Raw genomic sequence first — 24,808 nt, 5'->3', positions numbered from 1 at the left:
GCCTTATCCTCCCCTTAGTATGTTCCTTCCTCCTTCAGATGATTTTGTGCTGTGCCTCCTAAATTAACCGTAGATATTCTTGCAGCTCCACAGTCTTTCCTGCGAGGCTCTCCTTCCAATCAATTCTGGTCAACTTTTCTCTCATGTCTTTATAGTCACGCTTACTCAATTGTAATACTGTTATACCTGATTCCAGCTTCTCTTTCAAACGGAATGGCGAACTGTATCACTGCCCTCTTTGGGGTTCCTTCCTCTTAAGCTCCCTGATCAAGTCTGCCTCACTACACACCACTAAATCCAGAATTGCCAGTTCCCAGTTGGCTCTAGGACAAGTTGCTTCAAAAATAAAAAAAAATCCATTACCAACCTGATTTTCCACCTGAATATTGAGGTCCCCTGTGATTATTATAATAGTACTTTCCTTCTAATTTATTCTCTTTCCCACATCCTGACTACTGCTAGGTTCCCCAACTCTACCCACATAAAATTAGATTCTACTGCTTGCTATTGATTTAAGTTCTCACTAACAAGGCAACCCCTTCCCCTCTGCCTGTCTTTGGATATTTAGCTCCTAGTCCTGATCCCCTCACAGGCACGTCATGGTGATACCCACAATATCGTATCCTCCAATTTCAATCTGCATTACAAGCTAATTTACCTGGTTTCGGACACTGTAATAGCTGAACTGTCCACAACACTCCAAAGTTTGCTCAGACTAGTGTTTTTATTTTAAAAATTTTTTTTTTTTTTTAGGAAATATACAGAATGGACAAGAATTCAAAGTTAACTCTAAATAATTTGAGCCTGTAATTACCACATCTTTTAGATGTGGTGAAAACTAATTCCTTCCACTCAATATCTTTTAAAAAAATTGACTATCTTGACTAAAGACAGGATGTCCAGATTTCCTTGTTGCTTCTCAGATCTGCTACAATGAAACTTTGTGTAAGCTATGTAGACAGCACAAATGAATTTGAAGCACCTATGCATCAGTACATGAATTAAGGAACACAAACTTGAATCAAGGATGGTTGGATTGGCCAAGAATTCCCACTGATATTTTTTGTCAATTTCTCTCAGATAGACTCCTTACATATTAGCAGTAACAAATGCCTTTCCTTTGTGCTGTCTTGAAGGCAGTATCATGGAATTAAAAGAATTTTACTACTTGGCACTTGGTACTAGATTCTCAAGGTTCCACTAGTCAAGATTAGATGTTGTTAGGCACCCAGTGTACTTACCCATCGCCATCCAAATGGATCAATGTGTCACTCCATAAGGGAAGAACTAGGCCCATTGTGCAAGTACTGCTGCAAAGATAACATAATCTAAAATTAGTATGGTTTCTCTATACTTTGTTGCACAGTACTTTATGCAGCTATTTTCTACAGAAGCTATTACAAGAAGCCACAATTAATATAAACCATAAAGCTGCATATGGATTGTAACTAGGGTAGACCATTTGGACCTATAAGTCTGAAACATAGTTCCCATTTCATATTCCTCAGTTTTTAAATCAGAAAGAAAAAAAAGGACAGTTTTTCCATCTTTGATAAAGTAATAATATTCACTTACAACAAAACTTTACTGCATTCTTACATATGGTGACCCACAGTTCTCTTTCAAATACCAGTTACAGTTCAACATCATGTTGGTCTTCTCCATGCTTACCCATGAATATAAATAATCACAACCACATCAGCATCCTTCAGAATTCAGGCTCTGACCTTTTAACTAAATCATACAAAAAAAAACAAGTCCCTTTTCAGGTTTCCTACAATTCCGAATTGAGATAATAATTGCCATTCACCTTTGGAACAAAAATCTAAGAATTCAACGCCTAATTATAAAGCACCTTCACAAGGACTGCAGCAATTAAAAGGTGGTCATTTACTAACTTCTAAGGGAAACTAGGGTTAAATCATAAACATGGCCCAGTCAGCATCAACTACCTCTGCGAACAAATTCAAACATTGATATGCAAAAAAAACATTGACTTTGCCAGGTTAAGTTTTATGAACACCTAAAAATTAGTTATTATTTTGATTTTAGCTATGGTAAGAGACATATTAAGAGAACAGCTTATTTTAAAATGATTTGTGTTTTTAAATAAGAACAGGCAATAGGCTCCTTTTTTATGTTGTTTCAGCACTAATGCATTTGTTTACTTTGCCATCCTGGTGACTTTTGGGTTCAAGTAAGAAATGATGCGTGAAAGTGAAAATATAGATCAGAAACTACTCCTATCCATTCAGCAAATCCTCAGCATTCCATTTGGATAGCAATATCAGTAGCAGCAGACATTTTGTGGTATAAATACAACCACAAGTAGCCTGGCACCAGATTGTCACAGTGGAATAGTTACTTTCAAAATTAAATAAAATAAGGCTAAATATTTATAATGCAAGAACAAAAAAAAGTGGGCAAACTTTTATGTCAAAAAAAATTAGGTATTCAGCTATAGATTCAATGTCAATAGATAAAAAGCAACTGGCTTGTTAGAGGACATATCTGACTATTTTTTCAGTGTATTGTTCCTAATCCATAATTTTATTTTTATTCCGTAGTGGATCACCTTAATATTAGCTTTACCCAAAGGCCAGGCAGTACAGAGATACACCAGGTCTAGACACAACTACACTGGTTTTTGAGGTATGCAGATGATGTTTGAACCAGGCACTGCAAGTATAAATTAATACACACTTAAAATTCTATCAAATGATGTAGAATTTAGCATAATCACATGTACAATCAATTCTGGAAACCATGCTCCTTGTAGTTAATACATAGCATTGCTAAAGAGAGCTGCAGGGCTCAGAGACAGAGTCAACACAAATAACTTAGGTTGACTGCACAAAATGAGCTCATGGAAAGTTTTATAAAAAGCTCCCAATGATCAGAGGTTATTCTTACTTCCTCCCCCAGCCACATGCTTAAACCATTTCTAATTGCACCTTGTAACAGGATGGCATTCAAGAATTACCAATCCCATCCAAGGAACTATAAAAAGAGTGCGTGTTGTCTTGTTTACATAGCAACAAGCAGCCATTTATCAACATGAACCCGACAGATACGGCACTTTATATTTTCTTGGTCACAGAATTTGAAGTGTACTTAATACTGCATATTGTTCAGTTAAATTAGAAATAGCTACTGCAGGAAGATCTTTAGAACAATGTTTTCAGCCTTATGATAGAACATCATTGAGTAAAGCCTATAACTGTTCACTGACAACAAAAATTTAAGTGCATAAGGTGACTCAAGCCATTATCACAAGACAAAGCACGCTACACTAAGATTAGTTATGTCATAAGCAACATTTACATTTTTCTCTTATTCTTTAACACTAATATCTCTGAAGTCGGTATCATTTGATGGTGGTTTTCTGACCAAGCTTTCTGAACTTTATGAACGCAACTTAAATGCTCCAGTGCAGAGACTCAAGTAAGTTAATCTCTTAAGGTTCTGACTCCAGACTTCAGACCCTATTAAATGTGCTGCTTCAGTTGTGATTCTTGTAAAGCATATCTAAAGATTATTTTAGATTGGTTACATAATCTTGCATAAATGGGTTTACATACAAGTATATTGGCAATAAAGGTTTTCAGCAAACTTAATTCCATTTATTGAGGTCTTCACCTCAACTTGAAAATAGATACTACAGCACAACAAAAACAAAATATTAAATTGTTGGTTAAAAAAATGATATGACTAGTACGAGAATAAGTTTAAATAAACTGGGGAGAGGCACAGAGATTCAGAGACAAGCTAAACTAAACTACAATGCCAAAGGAGCAAAAACAAAATCAAAGACTCATTTCACACAATCCAAATAAATAATCGGCCTAATTAAAATTAGAATATTTGAACAGGATACAGTATTCATAAGCATTTTTAAAAATAAATATATCCAAATGGTCCAATAATGGCTAAAATCAAATCATTACTTCCAAAATTATGTTGACTGAAAGTATTTACCAAATCATTAAATTGTGCCACCTTCAGACAAAGCATTTAACAATAAAAATATGACATATATACATGAATAAATGAAATCTGTACAAAACAAACATTCTGTAACATAACATGGCAGTTGTTCCAGAGGGTTCAGGTATGACAAAAAGTAACAACTCCTCTTATGGTTAATTGTGTTAGCTTAATCACCTCAAATGATTGTTCTGCATTATCCGTTTCAGAATTTATTGTGCCAGTCAAATATCTTCACTATATTTAGCAACATTAAAAGTTCTGTTATTACTTAGGTATGCTGGTAAAATGGCAACAGTTTAAGCATGAAGTTCTCTTACCTATCCTTGAAGAAATCCATTCCCAAAACAATACTTTCCTCTGTATCTTGTCTACCATTGGTGGAAACTACCACCATGTACCGTGTCAGTTCCAGGTATGCACTTTCCAACCGCACAGCCTGGAATTATTCAAAAGAAAACTTGCTCAAAGAAGGCAGACATTTAAGTTTTGTTTCAACAAAACCAAATCCATTAAGTCAACTTATCCTTTCCAACATGGGGACAAATTTCCAGTATATTCATTTAAATGAACTGCTCTGAATGTAAGTCAACTGACATGAGAAATGCTTCTAGCCATCATGCCATCAATACAAACAGGTTTACAGCTATTTCTAATTATCCAGTTCATTTGTTGGATTCATCATTGTAACAGATGAAAAAAAACAAGTTAAAATGTGATTTCTGTTAAAAGTGAATCTACATTTTATTCGCTATAACAATAAGAAACCAGAAGAATTCACAGACATGAATGGCATTGTGTGCAGTTATAGTCATAGAGTCATAGAGTCATAGAGATGTACAGCATGGAAACAGACCCTTTGGTCCAACCCATCCATGCCAACCAGATATCCCAACCCAATCTAGTCCCACCTGCCAGCACTTGGCCCAAATCCCTCCAACCCTTCCTATTCATATACCCATCCAAATGCCTCTTAAATGTTGCAATTGTACCAGCCCCCACCACATCCTCTGGCAGCTCATTCCATACACATATCACCCTCTGCGTGAAAAAATTGCCCCTTATATCTCTTTTATATCCTTCCCCTCTCACCCTAAACCTAAGCCCTATAGTTCTGGACTCCCCCACCCCAGGAGTGCCTATTTATCCTATCCATGCCCCTCAATTTTGTAAACCTCTATAAGGTCACCCCTCAGCCTCCAATGCTCCAGGGAAAACAGCCCCAGCCTGTTCAGTCTCTCCCTGTAGCTCAGATCCTCCAACCCTGGCAACATCTTTTCTGAACGCTTTCAAGTTTCACAATATCTTTCCGATAGGAAGGAGATCAGAATTGTACGCAATATTCCAACAGTAGCCTAAACAATGTCCTGTGCAGCCGCAACATGACCTCCCAACTCCTATACACAATACTCTGACCAATAAAGGAAAGCATACTATATGCCACCTTCACTATGCTATCTACCTGCGACTCCACTTTCAAGGAGCTATGAACCTGCACTCCAAGGTCTCTTTGTTCAGCAACACTCCCTAGGACCTTACCATTAAGTGTACAGGTCCTGCTAAGATTTGCTTTCCCAAAATGCAGCACCTCGCATTTATCTGAATTAAACTCCATCTGCCACTTCTCAGCCCATTGAACCATCCGGTCAAGATCCCGTTGTAATCTGAGGTAACCCTCTTCGCTGTCCACTACACCTCCAATTTTGGTGTCATCTGCAAACTTACTAACTGTACCTCTTTTGCTCGCATCCAAATCATTTATGTAAATGACAAAAAGCACAGGGCCCAGCACTGATCCTTGTGGCACTCCATTGGTCACAGGCCTCCAGTCTGAAAAACAACCCTCCACCACCACCCTCTGTCTTCTACATTTGAGCCAGTTTTGTATCCAAATGACTATTCCATGAGATCTAACCTTGCTAATCAGTCTCCCATGGGGAACCTTGTCGAACATCTTACGAAATCCATATAGATCACATCTACCGCTCTGCCCTCATCAATCCTCTTTGTTACTTCTTCAAAAAAACTCAATCAAGTTTGTGAGACATGATTTCCCACGCACAAAGCCATGTTGACTATCCCTAATCGGTCCTTGCCTTTCCAAATACATGCACATCCTGTCCCTCAGGATTACCTCCAATAACATGCCCACCACTGAGGTCAGGCTCACCGGTCTATAGTTCCCTGGCTTGTCTTTACCGCCCTTCTTAAACAGTGGCACCAAGTTTGCCAACCTCCAGCCTTCCGACACCTCACCTGTGATTATCAATGATACAAATATCTCAGCAAGAGGCCCAGCAATCACTTCTCTAGCTTCCCAGAGTTCTCGGATACACCTAATTAGGTCCTGGGGATTTATCCACCTTTATCCGTTTCAAGACATCCAGCACTTCTTCCTCTGTAATCTGGACACTTTGCAAGATGTCAGCATCTATTTCCCTCCAGTCTATATCTTCCATATCCTTTTCCACAGTAAATACTGATGCAAAATATTCACTTAGTATCTCCCCCATTTTCTGTGGCTCCACACAAAGGCCACTTTGCTGATCTCTGAGGGGCCCCATTCTCTCCCCAGTTACCCTTTTGTCCTTAATATATTTGTAAAAACCCTTTGGATTCACCTTAATTCTATTAGCCAAAGCTATCTCATGCCCCCATTTTGCCCTCCTGATTTCCCTCTTAAGTATACTCCTACTTTCTTTATACTCTAAGGATTCACTTGATCTATCCTGTCTATACCTGACATATGCTTCCTTCTTTTTATTAAACAAAACCTCAATTTCTTTAGTCATCCAGCATTCCCTATATGTACCAGCCTTCCCTTTCACCCTGACAGGAATATACTTTCTGTGGATTCTTGTTATCTCATTTCTGAAGGCTTCCCACTTTCCAGCCGTCCCTTTACCTGCGAACATCTGCCTCCAATCAGCTTTCGAAAGTTCTTGCCTAATACCGTCAACATTGGCCTTTCTCCAGTTTAGAACTTCAACTTTTAGATCTGGTCTATCCTTTTCCATCACTAATTTAAAACGAATAGAATTATGGTCGCTGGCAAGAAACAGCAGTGGTAGATCGTGCAGCATCTAGAGTCTGCTTTGCTATTTAATAAGGCTGATCTTCAAACTCAATTCCACTTTTCCATCGTCAGAACAAATATTTCATTTACTAACATTGTTCAATAAACATTGCAAGCTTAACTGAATGAAACTTTTGTAACACTGACCTGTTACAGATTACTTTTAACTGTGGTGCTGAGACTGCAAAAATAAATACGTATAGACAGAAACAACACTGGAACAGTTTATTTAAGAACTGCTGAAAAGAGACATTTTATCTAAAATTTTCCATTTTAATCGAAAATTTTCCATCTTACAGTCATAAGGACAATTAGCAAGAAAACCAATTTATGGGGAGCCAATAATTATATTGTATGAGAGTACAGCGCTCATTGGTTGATGAGTGGACTCTGACTGTAGAAGTATTGTCACTGAGAATGTATCAGTTACTGATTGATGTTAACTGCCAGATTTTTGTTTAAATTTCAAAACAGGCAGGTTGACGACTATATGCCAAGACATTAAAAACTCTTAGAAATTTTTATAGATGCACCACAAAAAGCATCCTATCTGGATGCAAAGCATGGTATGGCAACTACTTTTCCCAAGACTAAAAGAAACTACAGAGAGTTGTGAACACAGTCAAATCCATCATGCAAACCAGACTCCCATCCACTGACTTCAACTTTGCTTCCCATTGCATCAGGAAAGCAATCCACATCAAAGACCCCTCCCCACCCGGGTATACTATCTTCCACCCTCTTCTGTCAGGCAAAGATATAAAAGTTTGTATACATGCATGAACAAATTCAATAACAGCTTCTTCGCCACTGTTATTAGACTTCTGAATGGACCTCTTTAATGTTAATGTCGATCTCTCTCTGCACCTTCTCAGCACTCTGCTCTGTTACCCTGATGCATTTGTGCAGTACAATTTGCCTATAAAGCATGCAAGGCAACACTTCACTGTACCTTGGTATGGGACAGTTATCTATTTTGTTCGCTTGAACAAGTGCAAGTGGACATGTTCTGTCTGCAAGGTACAGGGTTGGGTATTAACATGTGGCTTCTAGTACATGCAATATATTAGGTGGTTTGACAATGCTGTCAGCATAATTCTTCGTTCTGGATTAGTGGTGCTGGAAGAGCACAGCAGTTCAGGCAGCATCCAAGTAGCTTCGAAATTGACGTTTCGGGCAAAAGCCCTTCATCAGGAATGGTACAAGTCAAGATTATCCACAAACAAACATTGTCCAATTGTGGAATCTCACCTAATGTTGAACACAATGTTGCGGGTTTTGCAAGTGTGAGCTGCAGTCAAGTACCTAGTTTGGTGTGAAAACCTGGAGGAATGCGCTGTTTGATACAATCTGCCTGTTTTTGGGATGTGAAATCAAATATCTGGCATCACACAAGCACTTAAGTTTCCATACCACATTACTCATTTGAGAGGCAGAACATCCTTTTGATTTGACAACAATATCCTATTGTGTCAATTATTATTATTCCAGCAATGCTCAAGGTCTGTACGACCAGATAACTGTTTTGTTCTTTATTCTTCCTAGCGGTATGTGTGTCACTGGGTAAATGATAATTGGTTTCCTATTACTAACTGCCTTCGGACTAGGTGATTTGCTTGTCCAAGCAGTCAATCACATTGCATCATGTCTGGAGTCAAAACTGTGCCAAAGCAGATAAGAATAGCAAGTTTGCAAACCAGGTATGTTTTCACAACAATCTATGATGGCTGTCATGGTCATCAGTGCCAAGTCTAATTGTAGTCAATTCTTAGCTTATTAGCTAGATTTAAGTTATATCTGATATGGTAGCGAAAACTACAAAAACATGGAGACAATTTTAACAGCATAAATGAAACAGTCTCCAAAAATGTAGCACGATGTAAAATCTGTTGCAAAAAGGAAAAAGGGGCTTTATTTAAGCAATGTCCTTTTGGGTCATCAGTGCACTCCAACTACCACACAGAAGGTTTATAATGTCAGCTGCTCTCCACCCCACCTCTCACCCTCAGTGATGTACTAATTATTCCATGCAATGTACCTGACCACCAGCAGGTGGCTTGAACTTTGCCTTTCAGCAGTTGGCTACATGTTTCTCATGACTGTTTTGGATAAACAGCTGGCTAGGAAATCTAAGTCAGGCATGGGAAACAAGATATTCGGAGGTTCAAAATTCATATGGTTTTGTTTCTGGTTGCAGGGGTGGGGGGAATGGGCAAGTTAGAATGTATTCCCTCACCTTCCTGACGTATACCTTTAATACATTAATGTCTACAGTAGAGGCACAATGAACAACTTGGCAAGTACATTATGAACACCTGCTACATCACAAGACATATTAAAGTGCACTTAGTTTTCCCAGGAGCAGTTACAAAGTAAACTTCCTAAACATCCATACAGCAACAAGCATTATTTTTAGCCCTGTTACCAATGGCAACTGCTATTCTGTGCTATGTTTAAAAGAACCAGACTAATATAATTCACATTTATGAGGACAGACATTGTGTGGAACTGAGGTGCAAGTACAAAAAGCAGTCACCTTACTTTGTATGTTTTCTACTTATCACCCTCTTGTCTCACTATAAGACATTGCTCAGCTCCAGAAACAAGGTTGCTGTTTATTTAATCATTTAATATTATTTGTCTTGAGTCTTTTCTAGAAGATGGAAGAGAGTCCGGTTTTTAGTTGACTCTCAAGTATTAAAATCCTCTCCAGTTTAAACCAAGTTGCCAATCTAAAGACAGAGCTCAACAGATTTTTGATCAACAATGGAGTCAAATGTTATTGGGTCAAGGTAGAAATGTGAAGTTGAAGCCACAGTTAGATAAGACATGATCTTAATGACTGACAGAATAGCCTATTCCAGCTCCTAATACATATGCTTGCATCCCAAAAATACCTGAGTCAATTAAATGTAGTCACTGTTAACAAAGAATGAAACACAATATACAATTTTGCTTTCAATATGGACCCACAAAGGGCAAAAGATCCAGTGTCTGAATAAATGATCTTCATATCACTAATAGGGAACATGATAGAACTCCCCTATTCTCCTTCAAATTCTGCCATAGTACTTTACATCCATCCAAGAGGAACCACGATATAACTATTTATTTTAAAAGATGGCATCGCCAACAATATTCTTCACTATTATGCCACATTCTCTGCAATCATTTTGATAGCATAAAACCCATTTCCAGTTCTCTTTAGTTCATAAGGTGGTTATTGGATGCAAAACTCTGGACAGAGAAACAAGTTTCTTCTACACTTTGTTCTTATTCCAATAGTACAATGTTATTCAGTTTTGTGCTAGAGTGGAGTGTTAGCAGAGATAATGTACCCAAATGCTAAAGTAGAGCTTGAACACTGAACTTTCTAACTCAATAAGAGTGCAACAATTACAGGCTGTTACCTAAAGAATTCCTCTTCCCAACATTATGAAAATTTTTAACCCTTGCTTGATATCGAAGCGCTAGAGCATCTAGACAGTGCTTCATGTTGTGGGAAATAAAGCTATGAAACACTATATGGCTATATAAGGATTAAATTAAAAGCAGCATAAATGTTTTGGACTTAATGTCGCCTTTGAAATGGGCAAATGTGTTATAAACCCAAACCTCTAAAGTCTTGGTAGTTAAACAGATTATTTGCTACAAGATTCCTTATGACGACTAACAAATGGTTGTTAATTTTGATTGCTAGGAAAGGGAAGTTCCTAAACAGATTCTCACATTTTCAGCAAACACTTTACCAAAACGGCATCCATTCAGCTGCCACAATTCTACATTACTAAAAACCATGAAATAACTCATTATGATAGATCTTTAGTTAGGATGAAGGGCAACGGGTAGAGTTGCAAATTAGTGAATCAACCCAGTGTTCTTTCACAATTGTGTGTTTAATTCAAGGTTGAACACAATCCCTTACACCAAGTAAAATTTTGATTTGCTCCATTTTGATTGGCAAGGGCATCATGTGAAATGGCACAGAAATTTATATAGGTAACTCACCAATCTAATGTTGTCTTCAGGTCTAAGTAGTGTGAACATCGCTTGTAGGTGCTGTTGAAGGTCTCCTTCGAAAAAGAACAAAAAACTGAGGAGTTGCATATACAAAAATGAAATATATTCTGCCATTAATTTGGACCAAATATTTGTTCTAGCTACTGAATCGCTCTGATGATTCTCAAATAATCACAGAATCACCAGAATTGTCACATGCAGAAGACCAGTTGGTCCATCATGTCTCACCAACTCAGTATTTTAACTTTGTATTGATGTCCTGCCTTTTACCCGCAAGCTCGCGCATTCTTTTAATTGGCACCTTATAAATTGACACTCTTGATCAACTGGGAAAAATTAAATACCTCATATACTGCAAAATTTACCATATTATCACGATCTTTACAAAGTCCAAGTGGTCATCTGAGGGTGGGAGTGAAAAGGCTCTCTGCCGTAGGTTGTATTTAAGGTAAAGTTGCATTATTATTTAAGTTATTAATGCTGTGAATAAAGTAAGACAGTGATGTGTACATCTCCTGCATTACGTTTCTCTTACTTAGTAATGTTACATTGAATCTGTGAACCTTTTGATCAACCAGAATATTTGATCAATTGGCAAACCCCCACTGCCATAAAAGGTTTGTTGTCTTAAATATGCATCCAATGTCCTCTTGAATGCCTCAGTTGAAGGTGGCCTCACATTCCCAGTCAGTACATTCCATACCCTAACTACCCACAAAGTACTTTTTCTAACCTTTTACTTTTGTTTTGCAAAACCCTTAAATGGTATCCTCTAGTCATCAACCCCTCATGACTGAAAACGTTCATTGTATCTCCTCTCTAAGCAAATCATTTCCAACTAAGATGCCGAATTCCTGGAACCATTTGCATAAACCTCGACTACGCATTCTTTAAAGCGGGCACGTTCCTCCCTCTGGTGACCTAACTAGATACAGTACTCCAACTGAAGTCTAATGAGTTCATTATAACTTATAGAAGTGCATCATTAATTCCCTGTTCTTGCAGTCAAAGGGCAGGGGTGGGGGGGGGGAAGGGAAAAAGAGAGGGAGGAAGGGAAAAGGAGAGGGAGGAAGGGAAAAGGAGAGGGAGGAAGGGAAAAGGAGAGGGAGGAAGGGAAAAGGAGAGGGAGGAAGGGAAAAGGAGAGGGAGGAAGGGAAAAGGAGAGGGAGGAAGGGAAAAGGAGAGGGAGGAAGGGAAAAGGAGAGGGAGGAAGGGAAAAGGAGAGGGAGGAAGGGAAAAGGAGAGGGAGGAAGGGAAAAGGAGAGGGAGGAAGGGAAAAGGAGAGGGAGGAAGGGAAAAGGAGAGGGAGGAAGGGAAAAGGAGAGGGAGGAAGGGAAAAGGAGAGGGAGGAAGGGAAAAGGAGAGGGAGGAAGGGAAAAGGAGAGGGAGGAAGGGAAAAGGAGAGGGAGGAAGGGAAAAGGAGAGGGAGGAAGGGAAAAGGAGAGGGAGGAAGGGAAAAGGAGAGGGAGGAAGGGAAAAGGAGAATATGAATGATAATCTTAGCAAATGAAAGAACACTGGCTGAGGAAAGAATAGCAGAAATGCAATCTTTCATTCTTGCTGAAAATCATAGGTGCAAACAGGATATATAATGATATAATTAGAAATACAGTCTTGTGTAGGGTTATAGAACACAGATACCTTGGAGTTCAGGTATAATTCTTTGAAGTTTGTATCACATACAGACAGAGTGCTTTAGAAGGCATTCATCAGCACGTTCACTTTCAATGCTCAGACTTGAGTAAAGGAGTTGGGACATTATGTTGAGGTTGTAAAAGACCTCTTCTGGAGTACTGTGCCCAGTTCTGATCTCTGTTTTAGAAAGGTCATTATTAAGTTGGAGAGGGTTCAGAAGTGATTTACTCAGATGCTGCTGGGAATAGAAGGTTTGAGTTATGTGGGGAGGCTGAAGAGGCTGGGATATATTTCATTGGAGCATAGGATGTTGAGGGGTGACCTTTTTGAGCTTTAGAAAATCATGAGGCACATAGATAAGCTGTCTGGCAGGTGTCTTTTCCTTATGGTGGGGCATTCCAAGACTTGGGGGCATATCTTTAAGGTGAGAAGAGAAAGAGTTTTAAAAAATACATAAAAGGGACAATTATTTGCTTAAAACACAGTAGTTCATTTTGAATGAACTTCCAGAAGAAGTAGTGAATGCAGCTATATAGTTGCAACGTTTAAAGGAAAAACATCTGCATAAGTCCATGAACAGGAAAGGTTTGGAGGGATATGGACAGGAGTAGGCAGGTGGGACTAGTAAAATTTGGGATTATGGTCGACATGGATTGGTTGGACTAAGTCCATCTAGAAGGACAAGGACAACAGGCACTTCGGAACACGACTCGCAAGTTCCCCTCCAAGCCACTCACCACAAGTTCCCCTCCAAGCCACTCACCACCCTGACTTGGAAATATACTGCCGCTCTTTCACAGTTGTCGAATTAAAATCCTGGAAGTCCCTCCCTCCCGACATTGTGGATCAACCCACAGCAAGTGGACTGCAGCGATTCAACAAGGTAGTTCACCACCACCCTCAAGGGCAAATAGGAATGGGTCATCAATGCTGGCCAGCCAGTGATGCCCAAGTCCCACAAAATGAATTTAAAGTAGTAAACCTTAAAGAAAAGTTGCTTTTTCAGTTTCCAAGGCAACTGGACCCGAAACGGTGATTGGAACTTAAAATTTCTAGGGGGACTGAAGCTGTTTGAAACCATTAAAACTTTCAAACTTGGTAACAGATTATAATTCTGTTATACAGTGCAGGCAAGAAGAAAAAGACAGACTAGATCTAGAAACCAAGAATAAGCAAATAGACAGCTCTGCAACTGCTTACTTGAACATAACATTGGTAGATCTACATCTTCCACTGATGTAGTTTTACAGACGTGACATTTTTGGATAAGACATGCCTGTGGAATTTGGGTTGATTGTCAACTATTGCTGGCTAATATTATGTGCCAGGCTAGTTCTGAGAAGATGAGCTGAAATTCTTTGGAAAAAATACATAGTTTGAAGGACTTTTGTGACTGAGACTAATGTTATGCTGAGTGACCTGCTGTGCCAATTTACAAGACCTGTCTTAGTTGCATCTGCTGTTTAATCTGTAGTGTAGAATTCATGACCAGCAGCAGTTTTCCTGTTAATTCACGGTTAACTTCTGTTGATTATAGGTTGAGAGTGCAGTATCTAAAATAATTTCTAGCACTTGCTGCTTTGTTGTTTAGTTAAAAAAAATTCTGTTTAAACTGCAATCACGTGGCTCAATTTTGTTTTAGAAGTAAATGACTGGGATCTTTAAAAATCCCAAGTCAGTTTCAAGTGTCTACTGAAATCACAACAATGTGAACGGAAAATAATTCTTTATACTTCATATCAGATTTCACAATGCAATATTTCAATACTTTACATACCAACAAATACATGATAAACAGAAGAAAGAGCCTATACTAGCATATTGGTTACTTTCTTCAATGAAAAATTTAGTGTTTGACAAAAGGTCTTGACATGACTGCAATGAGTGCCTCTTCATCTGACATTTATTTCTGATCTCTGAAGTTCAATAGAAGGATAGAAAATGGACCACGTAAAAGTGAATCTACTGCTCCTATTTATGTTACAAAAGTTACAAACAAAACTTTGATGAAACCCTGCATGTTTTAATATTTAATAGGCTGTTGAAATTAGACTACAATATGCACTAGACTACCTGATAAGAGACAATATGCAGATTTCTACTGCTATTGGATATGAAGTGATATTATTACAAGGTACACTTCCACAGTGCAAATTACATCATTGAACTGACCACAACTTGTTGCGAAGTCATAAAAACCCTTTCAAAGAAATATTGTTGAGCAATGAAAATGTTGGTTTCCCCAAGATGACAGAGTCAGGCAAGAAATCTTGCAAGCTATCAGGTCTTACGTGTGGCTATTACTACAGCATTTGAACTGAAGTGAAAATTCTCACCCGTGTCCTGAAACTTGAAACTGAAAAGAGGAAGTTAGCTGTACTTCTGTTCTAAGAATTACAGCTGTTCCAGTATTCATCCTTCTAATAGCTTAGTTCCCTATCATGAGATAGCTTAATATATACTCCCACGCTCATTATTATGAATAAATAACCATGCTCCAGCTTTGTTAAATTGAGATGCTAACAGACATGGTAGCATCAATAACAATTTGTCAGCAAGAATGCTGAGAAAGTTACTAAGTGTAGAACAGGGCTAATCCACACCAGATGAAATGAATCACAAAACTGCATTAGGATCACGCACAAGAGAAAATAATGGGCATTGGTGTGAACATACAAGAAACAGGGGGTACATGAATCCATTGAGTGACTATTAAAAAATCTTATCGCATATTGATTTGCACTTTTTACTTAAATTCAGCATTGCTACAATTTTATGTCAAAAGTTAACTATTTCTCATTTTGTATGGCACTTACCTGCATGTTTATTGCGTTGGTGATTGATTCTGGGTGCAGTTGAGCCATTACCTCGAGGCAAGAATAGGGCAGCTCCTTTGACAGTCAGGAAACTCTCATTAATGCTGTGAAAAAGAAAACACTAATTTAGGTAAAGCAAACCAAAATATGGAATACTGCAGCAAATGATCCATCATATTCTAAAGCACAATCGTCACAAGTAATTACATATAAAGGAGGAATGTTGTATTAACTGGTTAGAGAATTTAGGATATACACAAAACAAAACTGCTCTACTTCAAAATGCAGACGCAGTGAACCTGTGTACACCTCCTTCATTAACATTGCAAACAAGACCTCGTTTCAGGATGCATCAGAAAACATAAAAAATAAAAAGGAAAGGACCTTTAAACGACTACCTCGCCTCAAATGTATGAAGTGCTGCTTAGCAATTTTAATCTTGACTTTGCTAGGCTGTGGCAGAGGTCGACGTCTCTGATTAAGGTGGGACTTGAACCCAGGTCTCCTGGTTCAGAGGTTCCGATACTACCACATCACCACAATAGCCTTAATTTCAAATTTCACCATCTACAATGGTGGGATTCAAAGAAGTGTCCAGAATGTTAGCCTGTGGCCTAGAGTGATCACATCACCACGACCTACCCATTCACACAATGGACCAGGCATATGTACACAAGGATAACTCCAAATGCTGCGACGTGGTCTTCCGACAATTTATATGAAAGAGGGAGAAAGAGAGAGAGAAAAAGAGAGAAAGAGAGAAAGAAAGAAAGAGAAAGAGAGAAGGAAAGAAGGAAAGAAAGAAAGAAAGGAAGGAGAGCTCTCAACAAAAAATGCAAGCAGGACTTCAACTACAATGTGCACAAGCTCCATGTGACAGGACATCACTATTAAATAAATAGATTATTGCGAAGTAGAGTTAGAATTAATAATGATATAAAAAGAGAGAGAAATTAAACAGTGAAATAAATAGTTTAAAAATAAACAAACAATTCTAAATAAAATTGAAATTAATTTTGATGACCATCACAAGTGAGAAAGTTGTGTTTAAAACATCCAGTTAAGATTATTGATTTACAGGTTTTAGGTTCACTAAAATTAAATTAGTTTAGAGATTACAATTCCATAGAGTCATGGACACATACAGCACGGAAATAGACCCTTCAGTCCAACTCATCCGTGCCGACCAGATATCTGAACCTAATCCAGTCCCATTTGCCAGTGCTTGGCCAATATGCCTTTAAACCCTTCCTCTATTCTTCTGCTCCTTGGATGCTGCCTGACCTGCTGTGCTTTTCCAGCACCACATTCTCAACTCTAATCTCCAGCATCTGCAGTCCTCACTTTCGCCTTGCCCATTCATATACCCATCCGGATGCCTTTTAAATGCTGCAACTGTACTATCCTCCACCACTTCCTCCGGCAGGTCACTCCATACACGCAAGAAGAAGTTGCCCCTTAGGTTCCTTTTATATCTTTCTCCGCTCATGCTAAACCTATGCCTTCTAGCTCTGGACTCCCCCACTCCCAGGGAACAGGAAAACACTCTTTTGGGACGGAAGAACTATATACACCCAAATGTTATCTCGATATCCTGAAGTACTTCACAGGTTCACAACACAAAAATCCATGCACTGGAATGTTAAGATGAGTGACCAGAAGCTGACTAACAGCAAAAACTGATCTCAACAGATTAGTAAGAAATTGAAATTCAATAGTTTAACACACTAATTCAATGTAATTAAGGACTTAAGCTACTGGCTTTGTTACTTGATAACTGACATTAATTCAGTTGAAAGAAGAGCAGCAATGATGGGCTTCAGTCATATTACAGTGTACAATTAAATACAGTCTTTAACCCACCAGTTAGACAAGAGATAAAAAGCTGATCAAGTTTAACTCTAATGTTATGAGCATGTCCAGTGGTCCAACTTCTTGCTAACATCTGGCTTTAGGGTAAATAATGAACCTGACAGCCATTAGACTGTCTGAATGGCACTGCAAAAGCAGGGAAATAAATGCAAATCCAAGGTATATGTTGACATTTTGCAAACTCAATTCTTAAGGCATATGTGCAACATTCTAAAGCCTTTTCAGTCTTGTCAATGGTAAAAATCATTAAGTATTTAATTAATAGGCAATGTGACAATATCTTGAACTAAATGCCCATTGCTCCATTTGAAACAGTTCAGGAATCTCTACTGGATGTATACCAATACTGCACGTTGTATGTAAATCAGGACAAATCTTTGAAGTGTTTACATTTTCAAATATAGAAAAATTTACCTTTGAGATGGATAGATGCATTTTAAGCTTGAATGGAATGTCTCGCAAAGAATCATAGAATCCCTAATGTGGAGACAAGCCATTTGGCCCTTCAAGTCCATGCCAATCCTCCAAGATGGAAGAATGGAGGCTGGAACACATTTTTAAAAATGCCTGTAGTTAAAATTTCAACAGGCTGTTTCAGAAGAAGAAAAAAAGAGGACAAAAGGCAAAACATCTGTTGGAGCATTTACCCTGCAAACCATTTGTACGCAAGAAATCAGCCCAATTATATGATAGAATTCTATTATTTTATGAAATGCCTCAGTTACAACTTAAAGTTGCCATAGAAATTAATTGGAATCTTAAAACAATACTGAAAATGTACAGACTAAAGTAGCAGAGGTTCCTAGATTTAAAGGAATTCCTTGGCGGGATTAGAAAAGAATTTGATAGCGAACTGTTTCACATTGTTCCAGAAGTAAACCTTCTCCCACCAACCACGAAAACCAATTACAGTGGCAAAGTTAAAAAAAAATCACAACTCCAGGTTACAGTCCAACAGGTTCATTTGGAAGTACTAACTTTCAGAGCGCTGCTCCTGCAAAAGTTTGGAATTCTAAATAAACTATAATCAGTGTGATTTTTAACTCTGTTCACCCCAGTCCAACACTAGCACCTCCGCATCATAACTACAGTGACAACAAACGGAACAGATTGAGTAATAAAACTATCCCTTAGTACTTATCATACAAAATTTCAAGATAAATACAAGCTCAGTCTATGGCATTTCCTGGCAACAGCAAAGAATGTACCAGCCCCCACAATTTTGAAACTGCTTCATGAAAGCAACTACAATACATATAATGTCATGTAGAAAGTTAGAATCTCTGGGGCAAGTTATGCAACTTGTACCAGCTCTTCAAATTTGGAAGAACAAAATGTAACTTTGACCATAAACCACAGTTTCAAACTCTGTCACAAGATTTCAATTCTCTCCAAATCTACAAAACTGACAAAATTCTTATAAACACGCCCTTTTGAAAGGAGCTCTGAAATGAATTGCAAAAGACTAACAAATTGCAAGCTTTCATCTGTGCCCATGATCAAAAATCCAATGACTCCCAGTGTTTCTGAAAGGAATAGAATTTTGAACAGCCTTCAAAAAAATATTAGTTTTCTTTTTAAAAAAGAAAATTGAGCCAATACGATTGCTAAAATAAGAAAAACCTAAATGCATTCAATATCCTGTAGAAGTTACTTAAAAAGAATAAGCTGTTTTATACTTGCTTCCTACCATTTCACAAATGATAATCTAATGCAGACTGCGTAGTCCTATGGAACATCAGAATTTCTACCTTCTGACATTTGAATTGGAACCATCTGCTGGTCTGGGCCCAACGTGTTTAATAAAGCTTTGATAATGATCAAAAAGTGATAAAACAGTATCCTTTAGTAACGATACAACAATGCCCCAAAGGACTGCTTCTTACAATGTCCAAGTACTGAAGTCAATAGAATATATAGTTAGTTGATATTCAAAATATTGCTTTAAAAACTTCATAAATATAATCCAACATTCCAACAGTTTATGGCTGATAGTAAATGTAACTTCACTCCCTTTTTATACCCATACCAAACTAAAACTGATCAATTTCAAGTCTTGAAAATTTCGGTTGACTCTGTATTCACACTATATTGTGGAAGGCACTACCAGGTTTCCATTCTCTCATGTGTGAATAAATACTCCCTGATCTTTCTTCTGATTGACCAAACACATTTCGTATCAACCCCTTATTCTAAATTTCTAGAAGAAATAGTCTTTACAGGGAAACCATCAAATCCATATATAATTTTAATCACCTCATTTCGATGACCCCTCAACTATTTATGGGTCCAGCACGGTGGCTCAGTGGCTAGCATGGCTGTCTCACAGCACCAGGGACTCTGGTTCGATTCCAGCCCAGCCTTGGGCTGTGATATTCTGGATTAGTGGTGCTGGAAGATCACAGCAGTTCAGGCAGCATCCAAGTAGCGTCAAAATCGACGTTCCGGGCAAAAGCCCTTCATCAGGAATAAAGGCAGTGAGCCTGAAGCATGGAGAGATAAGCTAGAGAAGGGTGGAGGTGGGGAGAAAGTAGCATAGAGTACAATGGGTGAGTGGGGGAGGGGATGAAAGTGATAGGTCAAGGAGGAGAGGGTGGAGTGGATAGGTGGAAAAGAAGATAGGCAGGTAGGACAAGCCCGGACAAATCATGGGGACAGTTACTGAGCTGGAAGTTTAGAACTAGGGTGAGGTGGGGGAAGGGGAAGTGAGGAAACTGTTGAAGTCCACATTGATGCCCTGGGGTTGAAGTGTTCCGAGGCGGAAGATGAGGCGTTCTTCCTCCAGGCGTCTGGTGGTGAGGGAGCGGCGGTGAAGGAGGCCCAGGACCTCCATGTCCTCGGCAGAGTGGGAGGGGGAGTTGAAATGTTGGGCCACGGGGCGGTGTGGTGGATTGGTGCGGGTGTCCCGGAGATATTCCCTAAAGCGCTCTGCTAGGAGGCGCCCAGTCTCCCCAATGTAGAGGAGACCGCATCGGGAGCAACGGATACAACAAATGATATTAGTGGATGTGCAAGTAAAACTTTGATGGATGTGGAAGGCTCTTTTAGGGCCTTGGATAGAGGTGAGGGAGGAGGTGTGGGCGCAGGTTTTACAGTTCCTGCGGTGGCACGGGAAAGTGCCAGGATTGGAGGGTGGATTATAGGGGGGCGTGGACCTGACCAGGTAGTCGCGGAGGGAACGGTCTTTGCGGAAGGCGGAAAGGGGTGGGGAGGGAAATATATCCCTGGTAGTGGGGTCTATTTGGAGGTGGCGGAAATGTCGGTGGATGATTTGGTTTATGCGAAGGTTGGTAGGGTGGAAGGTGAGCACCAGGGGCGTTCTGTCCTTGTTACGGTTAGAGGGGTGGGGTCTGAGGGCAGAGGTGCGGGATGTAGACGAGATGCGTTGGAGGGCCTCTTTAACCACGTGGGAAGGGAAATTGCAGTCTCTAAAGAAGGAGGCCATCTGGTGTGTTCTGTGGTGGAGCTGGTCCTCCTGGGAGCAGATCTGGCAGAGGCGGAGGAATTGGGAATACGGGATGGCATTTTTGCAAGAGGTAGGGTGGGAAGAGGTGTAATCCAGGTAGCTGTGGGAGTCTGTGAATTTGTAAAAAATGTCAGTGTCAAGTCGGTCGTCATTAATGGAGATGGAGAGGTCCAGGAAGGGGAGGGAGGTTGCGGAGATGGTCCAGGTAAATTTAAGGTCAGGGTGAAATGTGTTGGTGTAGTTGATGAATTGCTCAACCTCCTCACGGGAGCACGAGGTGGCGCCAATGCAGTCATCAATGTAGCGGAGGAAGAGGTGGGGAGTGGTGCCGGTGTAATTACGGAAGATCAACTGCTCTACGTAGCCAACAAAGAGACAGGCATAGATGGGGCCCATACGTGTGCCCATGGCTACCCCTTTAGTCTGGAGGAAGTGGGAGGATTCAAAGGAGAAATTGTTAAGGGTGAGGACCAGTTCAGCCAAACGAATGAGTGTGTCGGTTGAAGGGTACTGTTGGGGACGTCTGGAGAGGAAAAAATGGCGGGCTTGGAGGCCCTGGTCATGGCGGATGGAGGTGTAGAGGGATTGGATATCCATGGTGAAGATGAGGCGTTGGGGGCCAGGGAAACGGAAGTCTTGGAGGAGGTGGAGGGCGTGGGTGGTGTCTCGAACGTATGTGGGGATTTCCTGGACTGGGGGGAGAGGACAGTGTCGAGGTAGGTAGAGATGAGTTCAGTGGGGCAGGAGCATACTGAGACAATGGGTCGGCCAGGATGGTCAGGCTTGTGGATCTTGGGAAAGAGGTAGAACCGGGCAGTGCGGGGTACCCGGACTATGAGGTTGGCAGCTGTGGGTGGGAGATCTCCTGAGGTGATGAGGTTCTGTATGGTCTGGGAGATGATGGTTTGGTGATGGGGTTGGGGTCATGGTTGAGGGGGCAGTAGGAAGAGGTGTCCTCGAGTTGACATTTGGCTTCAGTGGTGTTGAGGTCAGTGCGCCAGACTACCACTGCGCCTTTATCCGCTGGCTTGATGGTGAGGTTGGGATTGCAGCAGCTCATCACCTCAGGAGATCTCCCACCCACAGCATCCAACGTCATAGTCCGGGAACCCCGCACTGCCCGGTTCTACCTCCTTCCCAAGATCCCCAAGCCTGACCACCCTGGCCGACCCATTGTCTCGGCATGCTCCTGCCCCACTGAACTCATCTCTACCTACCTCGACACTGTCCTATCCCCCCTAGTCGATTTCGAAGCTACCTGGATGCTGCCTGAACTGCTGTGCTCTTCCAGCACCACTAATCCAGAATCTGGTTTCCAGCATCTGCAGTCCTTGTTTTTACCTTGGGCTGTGAAATGTTTGCACATTCTCCCACTGTCTGCATGGGTTTCCTCTGGGTGCTCCGGTTTCCCCTCAAAGTCCAAAGATGCGCAAGTCAGTTGGAATGGCCATGCTAAATTGCCCATAGTGTTCAGGGATGTGTAGGTTAGGTGCATTAATTATGGTTAAATGTAGGGTAGGGGGAAAGTGGGTCTGAGTAGATTACTCTTCAGAGGGTTGGGTGTGGACTTGTTTGGCCAAATGACCTGTGTCCATACTGTCGGGATCCTATGATTCTATATGAAACAACTGATGCAACTTGCCTTCATAGCTCTACATCAACATGGGCACGATGGGCCAAAGGACCTGTTTCTTTGTTGTATGACTGCGACTCAAACACTTTACTGCCAGGCATGCTTCTGCTGAAGCCGTTCTAAATCACCTTCAAGCCAGAGAACAAAATAACTTAAGAATTAGACTGCATTTCTTTCAATGAAAGGGGTCTTGCAGGTAAGGCTGACGAACTCCGTGCAAGTTTGCTAACATGGGATTGGGACTGCATAGCTATTACAGAAACTTGGCTGAGGGATGGACAGGACTGGCAGCTCAATGTTCTGGGTTTCACATGCTTTAGGAAGAAAAGAGAAAGGAGACAAAAAAAAAGGGGAGGAGGAGTGGCAATTTTGATGAAGGAAAATATTGCTGCTATAACTAGAGAAGATATTTCTGAAAAATTGATCAACGAAGGTGCATGGGTTGAAATTAGAAATAAAAAAGAAATGATCACCTTGATGGAATTGTACTATAGACTCCCCAAAATTCAGAGAGAAATTGAGGAACCAATAGGTACAGAGATCTCAGATATATGCAAGAACAGTTTTAATTTTCCAAATATTGACTGGGACTTCCATACATGTTAAATCGTGAAGAATTTGTTAAGATGTGTTCAAGAATATTTTCTTTATCAATATGTGCCTACAATATAAGACAGGCAATTGACAAGTGATTTTAGGGGAACACTTTGGGTCTCGTGATCATAATTTAATTGGTTTTAAATTAGTTATAGAAAAAGACAAGACTTCCATAAAAAATAAATATTTTAATTGGAATAAGGGAAATTTTAATAGTTTGAGACAAGAAGTTTCAAAAATTGATTGGCGTAGACTGTTTGCAGGACATTTGATCTGTAGGATGCTTTGAAAAGTGTGATAAGAAAGTTCAGAGTCTTTATGTTTCTCTTAGAGCGAAAGGTAAGGCTGATAGGATTACGGACCAATGGATGAATACATGTTGAGGTTTAGTCAAGAATAAAAAGGAATCCTATATAAAATATAAATAACAAGATTCAAATGAATCTCTTCAACAGTGTAAAGGGTGTCAGATAATTTGTAAGATTAAGATCAGGAAGGTAAAAGGAGGTTATGAGATAGTCTTGGCAAATAAAGTTAAGATTAATCCAAAGAGATTCTCCAAGTACATTAAGAGTGAGCGAGAGCGAGGCTGAAGGGCCCCTTAAAGAGCAAAGCGATTGGCTTTGTGTTGGACCTCACGAAGTGGGAGAGATATCAGTTTTTATTGTGGAAAAAGAAAGGGAGGCTAAAGAACTCAGGGAAATAATACTGATGTCTTGAAAACAGCTCACATTACAGTAGTAGTAGTGCTGGAGGTCTTTGAACATCTAAAAGTAGATAAGTCTCCAGTACCTGATCTAGAACGTCCCAGAATTTTGTGGAACGTTAGGGAGGAAATTGTGGGGCCCCTTGCAGAAATATTTGTATCAATCTATAAATGTGGGTAAGGTGCTGAATGACTGGAGTGTGGCAAATGTTGCACCGTTGTTTAAGAACAGAACTGTAGAGCTGTGACTGACTTCGGCAGTGGTTAAGTTGCTGGAAGTGATCCTGAAAGATACGATTTATATGCATTTGGACAGTCAAGCAATGATTAGGGATAGTCAACATGGTTTTGTGCAAGGGAAATCATGTCTTACAAACTTGAGTTTTTTTGAGGAAGTAACCAAGAAGATTGATGAGGGTAAAGTGGTAGACATTGTTTATTTGGACTTGAGTAAACTCTTTGACAAGGTTCGTATGACAGACTAATTAGTAAAGTTAGATCACATGGGATTCAGGATGAGCTTGCCAACTGGAGACAAAATGGCGTAATGGCAGCAAACAGTGACATGCTGGATTATGTTTAGGACTAGAGGTCACAGGGATCAGTGCTGGGTCCACTTTTGTCTGTCATTTATATAGATGATTTAGATGAGAATATAGAAAGTGTGGCTACTAAATTTGCAAATTACACCAAGATTGATGACATAGTGGACAGTGAAAGAGGTTATCTAAGATTACAAAGATATTTGTGTCAATTGGGTCAATAGCTGAGGAGTGGGGGGGGGGGGGGGGGGGGGTGGAGTTTAATTTGGATAAATGCAAGGTATTGCATTTTGGTAAAATAAACAAAGGCAACACTTATTCAATTAAAAGTAAGGCCTTGTGTAGTGTTGTATAACAGAGACACCTAGGTGTTCAGGTACACAATTCTTTGAAAATTTGCATCACACAGATCGGGTAGTTAAGAAGCTAATTAGCACACTTGCCTTCATTGTTCAGAT

The 24,808-nt window shown here is 39.9% G+C and overlaps 1 protein-coding gene across 3 annotated transcripts in view; it reads right to left on the bottom strand.

Annotated features, from left to right (window-relative positions):
* ssh2a (slingshot protein phosphatase 2a) overlaps positions 1-24,808 on the bottom strand; it is a 168,306-nt gene that overhangs the window by 38,073 nt on the left and 105,425 nt on the right. For 2 of the 3 annotated variants that reach the window (XM_072589735.1, XM_072589733.1), the window contains 4 exons: positions 15,535-15,638; positions 11,072-11,136; positions 4,308-4,426; positions 1,242-1,310 (listed from right to left, as the gene is read on the bottom strand). In XM_072589735.1, coding sequence (XP_072445836.1) covers positions 1,242-1,310; positions 4,308-4,426; positions 11,072-11,136; positions 15,535-15,638 — 357 coding nt within the window. The remainder of the gene's footprint in view (positions 1-1,241; positions 1,311-4,307; positions 4,427-11,071; positions 11,137-15,534; positions 15,639-24,808) is intronic. The other variant, XM_072589734.1, reaches the window with a different exon arrangement.

The sequence above is a fragment of the Chiloscyllium punctatum genome, chromosome 19 (genome assembly GCF_047496795.1).
Source record: "Chiloscyllium punctatum isolate Juve2018m chromosome 19, sChiPun1.3, whole genome shotgun sequence".
Lineage (NCBI taxonomy): Eukaryota > Metazoa > Chordata > Chondrichthyes > Orectolobiformes > Hemiscylliidae > Chiloscyllium > Chiloscyllium punctatum.
Note: the sequence above shows the minus strand (reverse complement) of the source record. Positions and strands in the feature narration are given on the sequence as shown.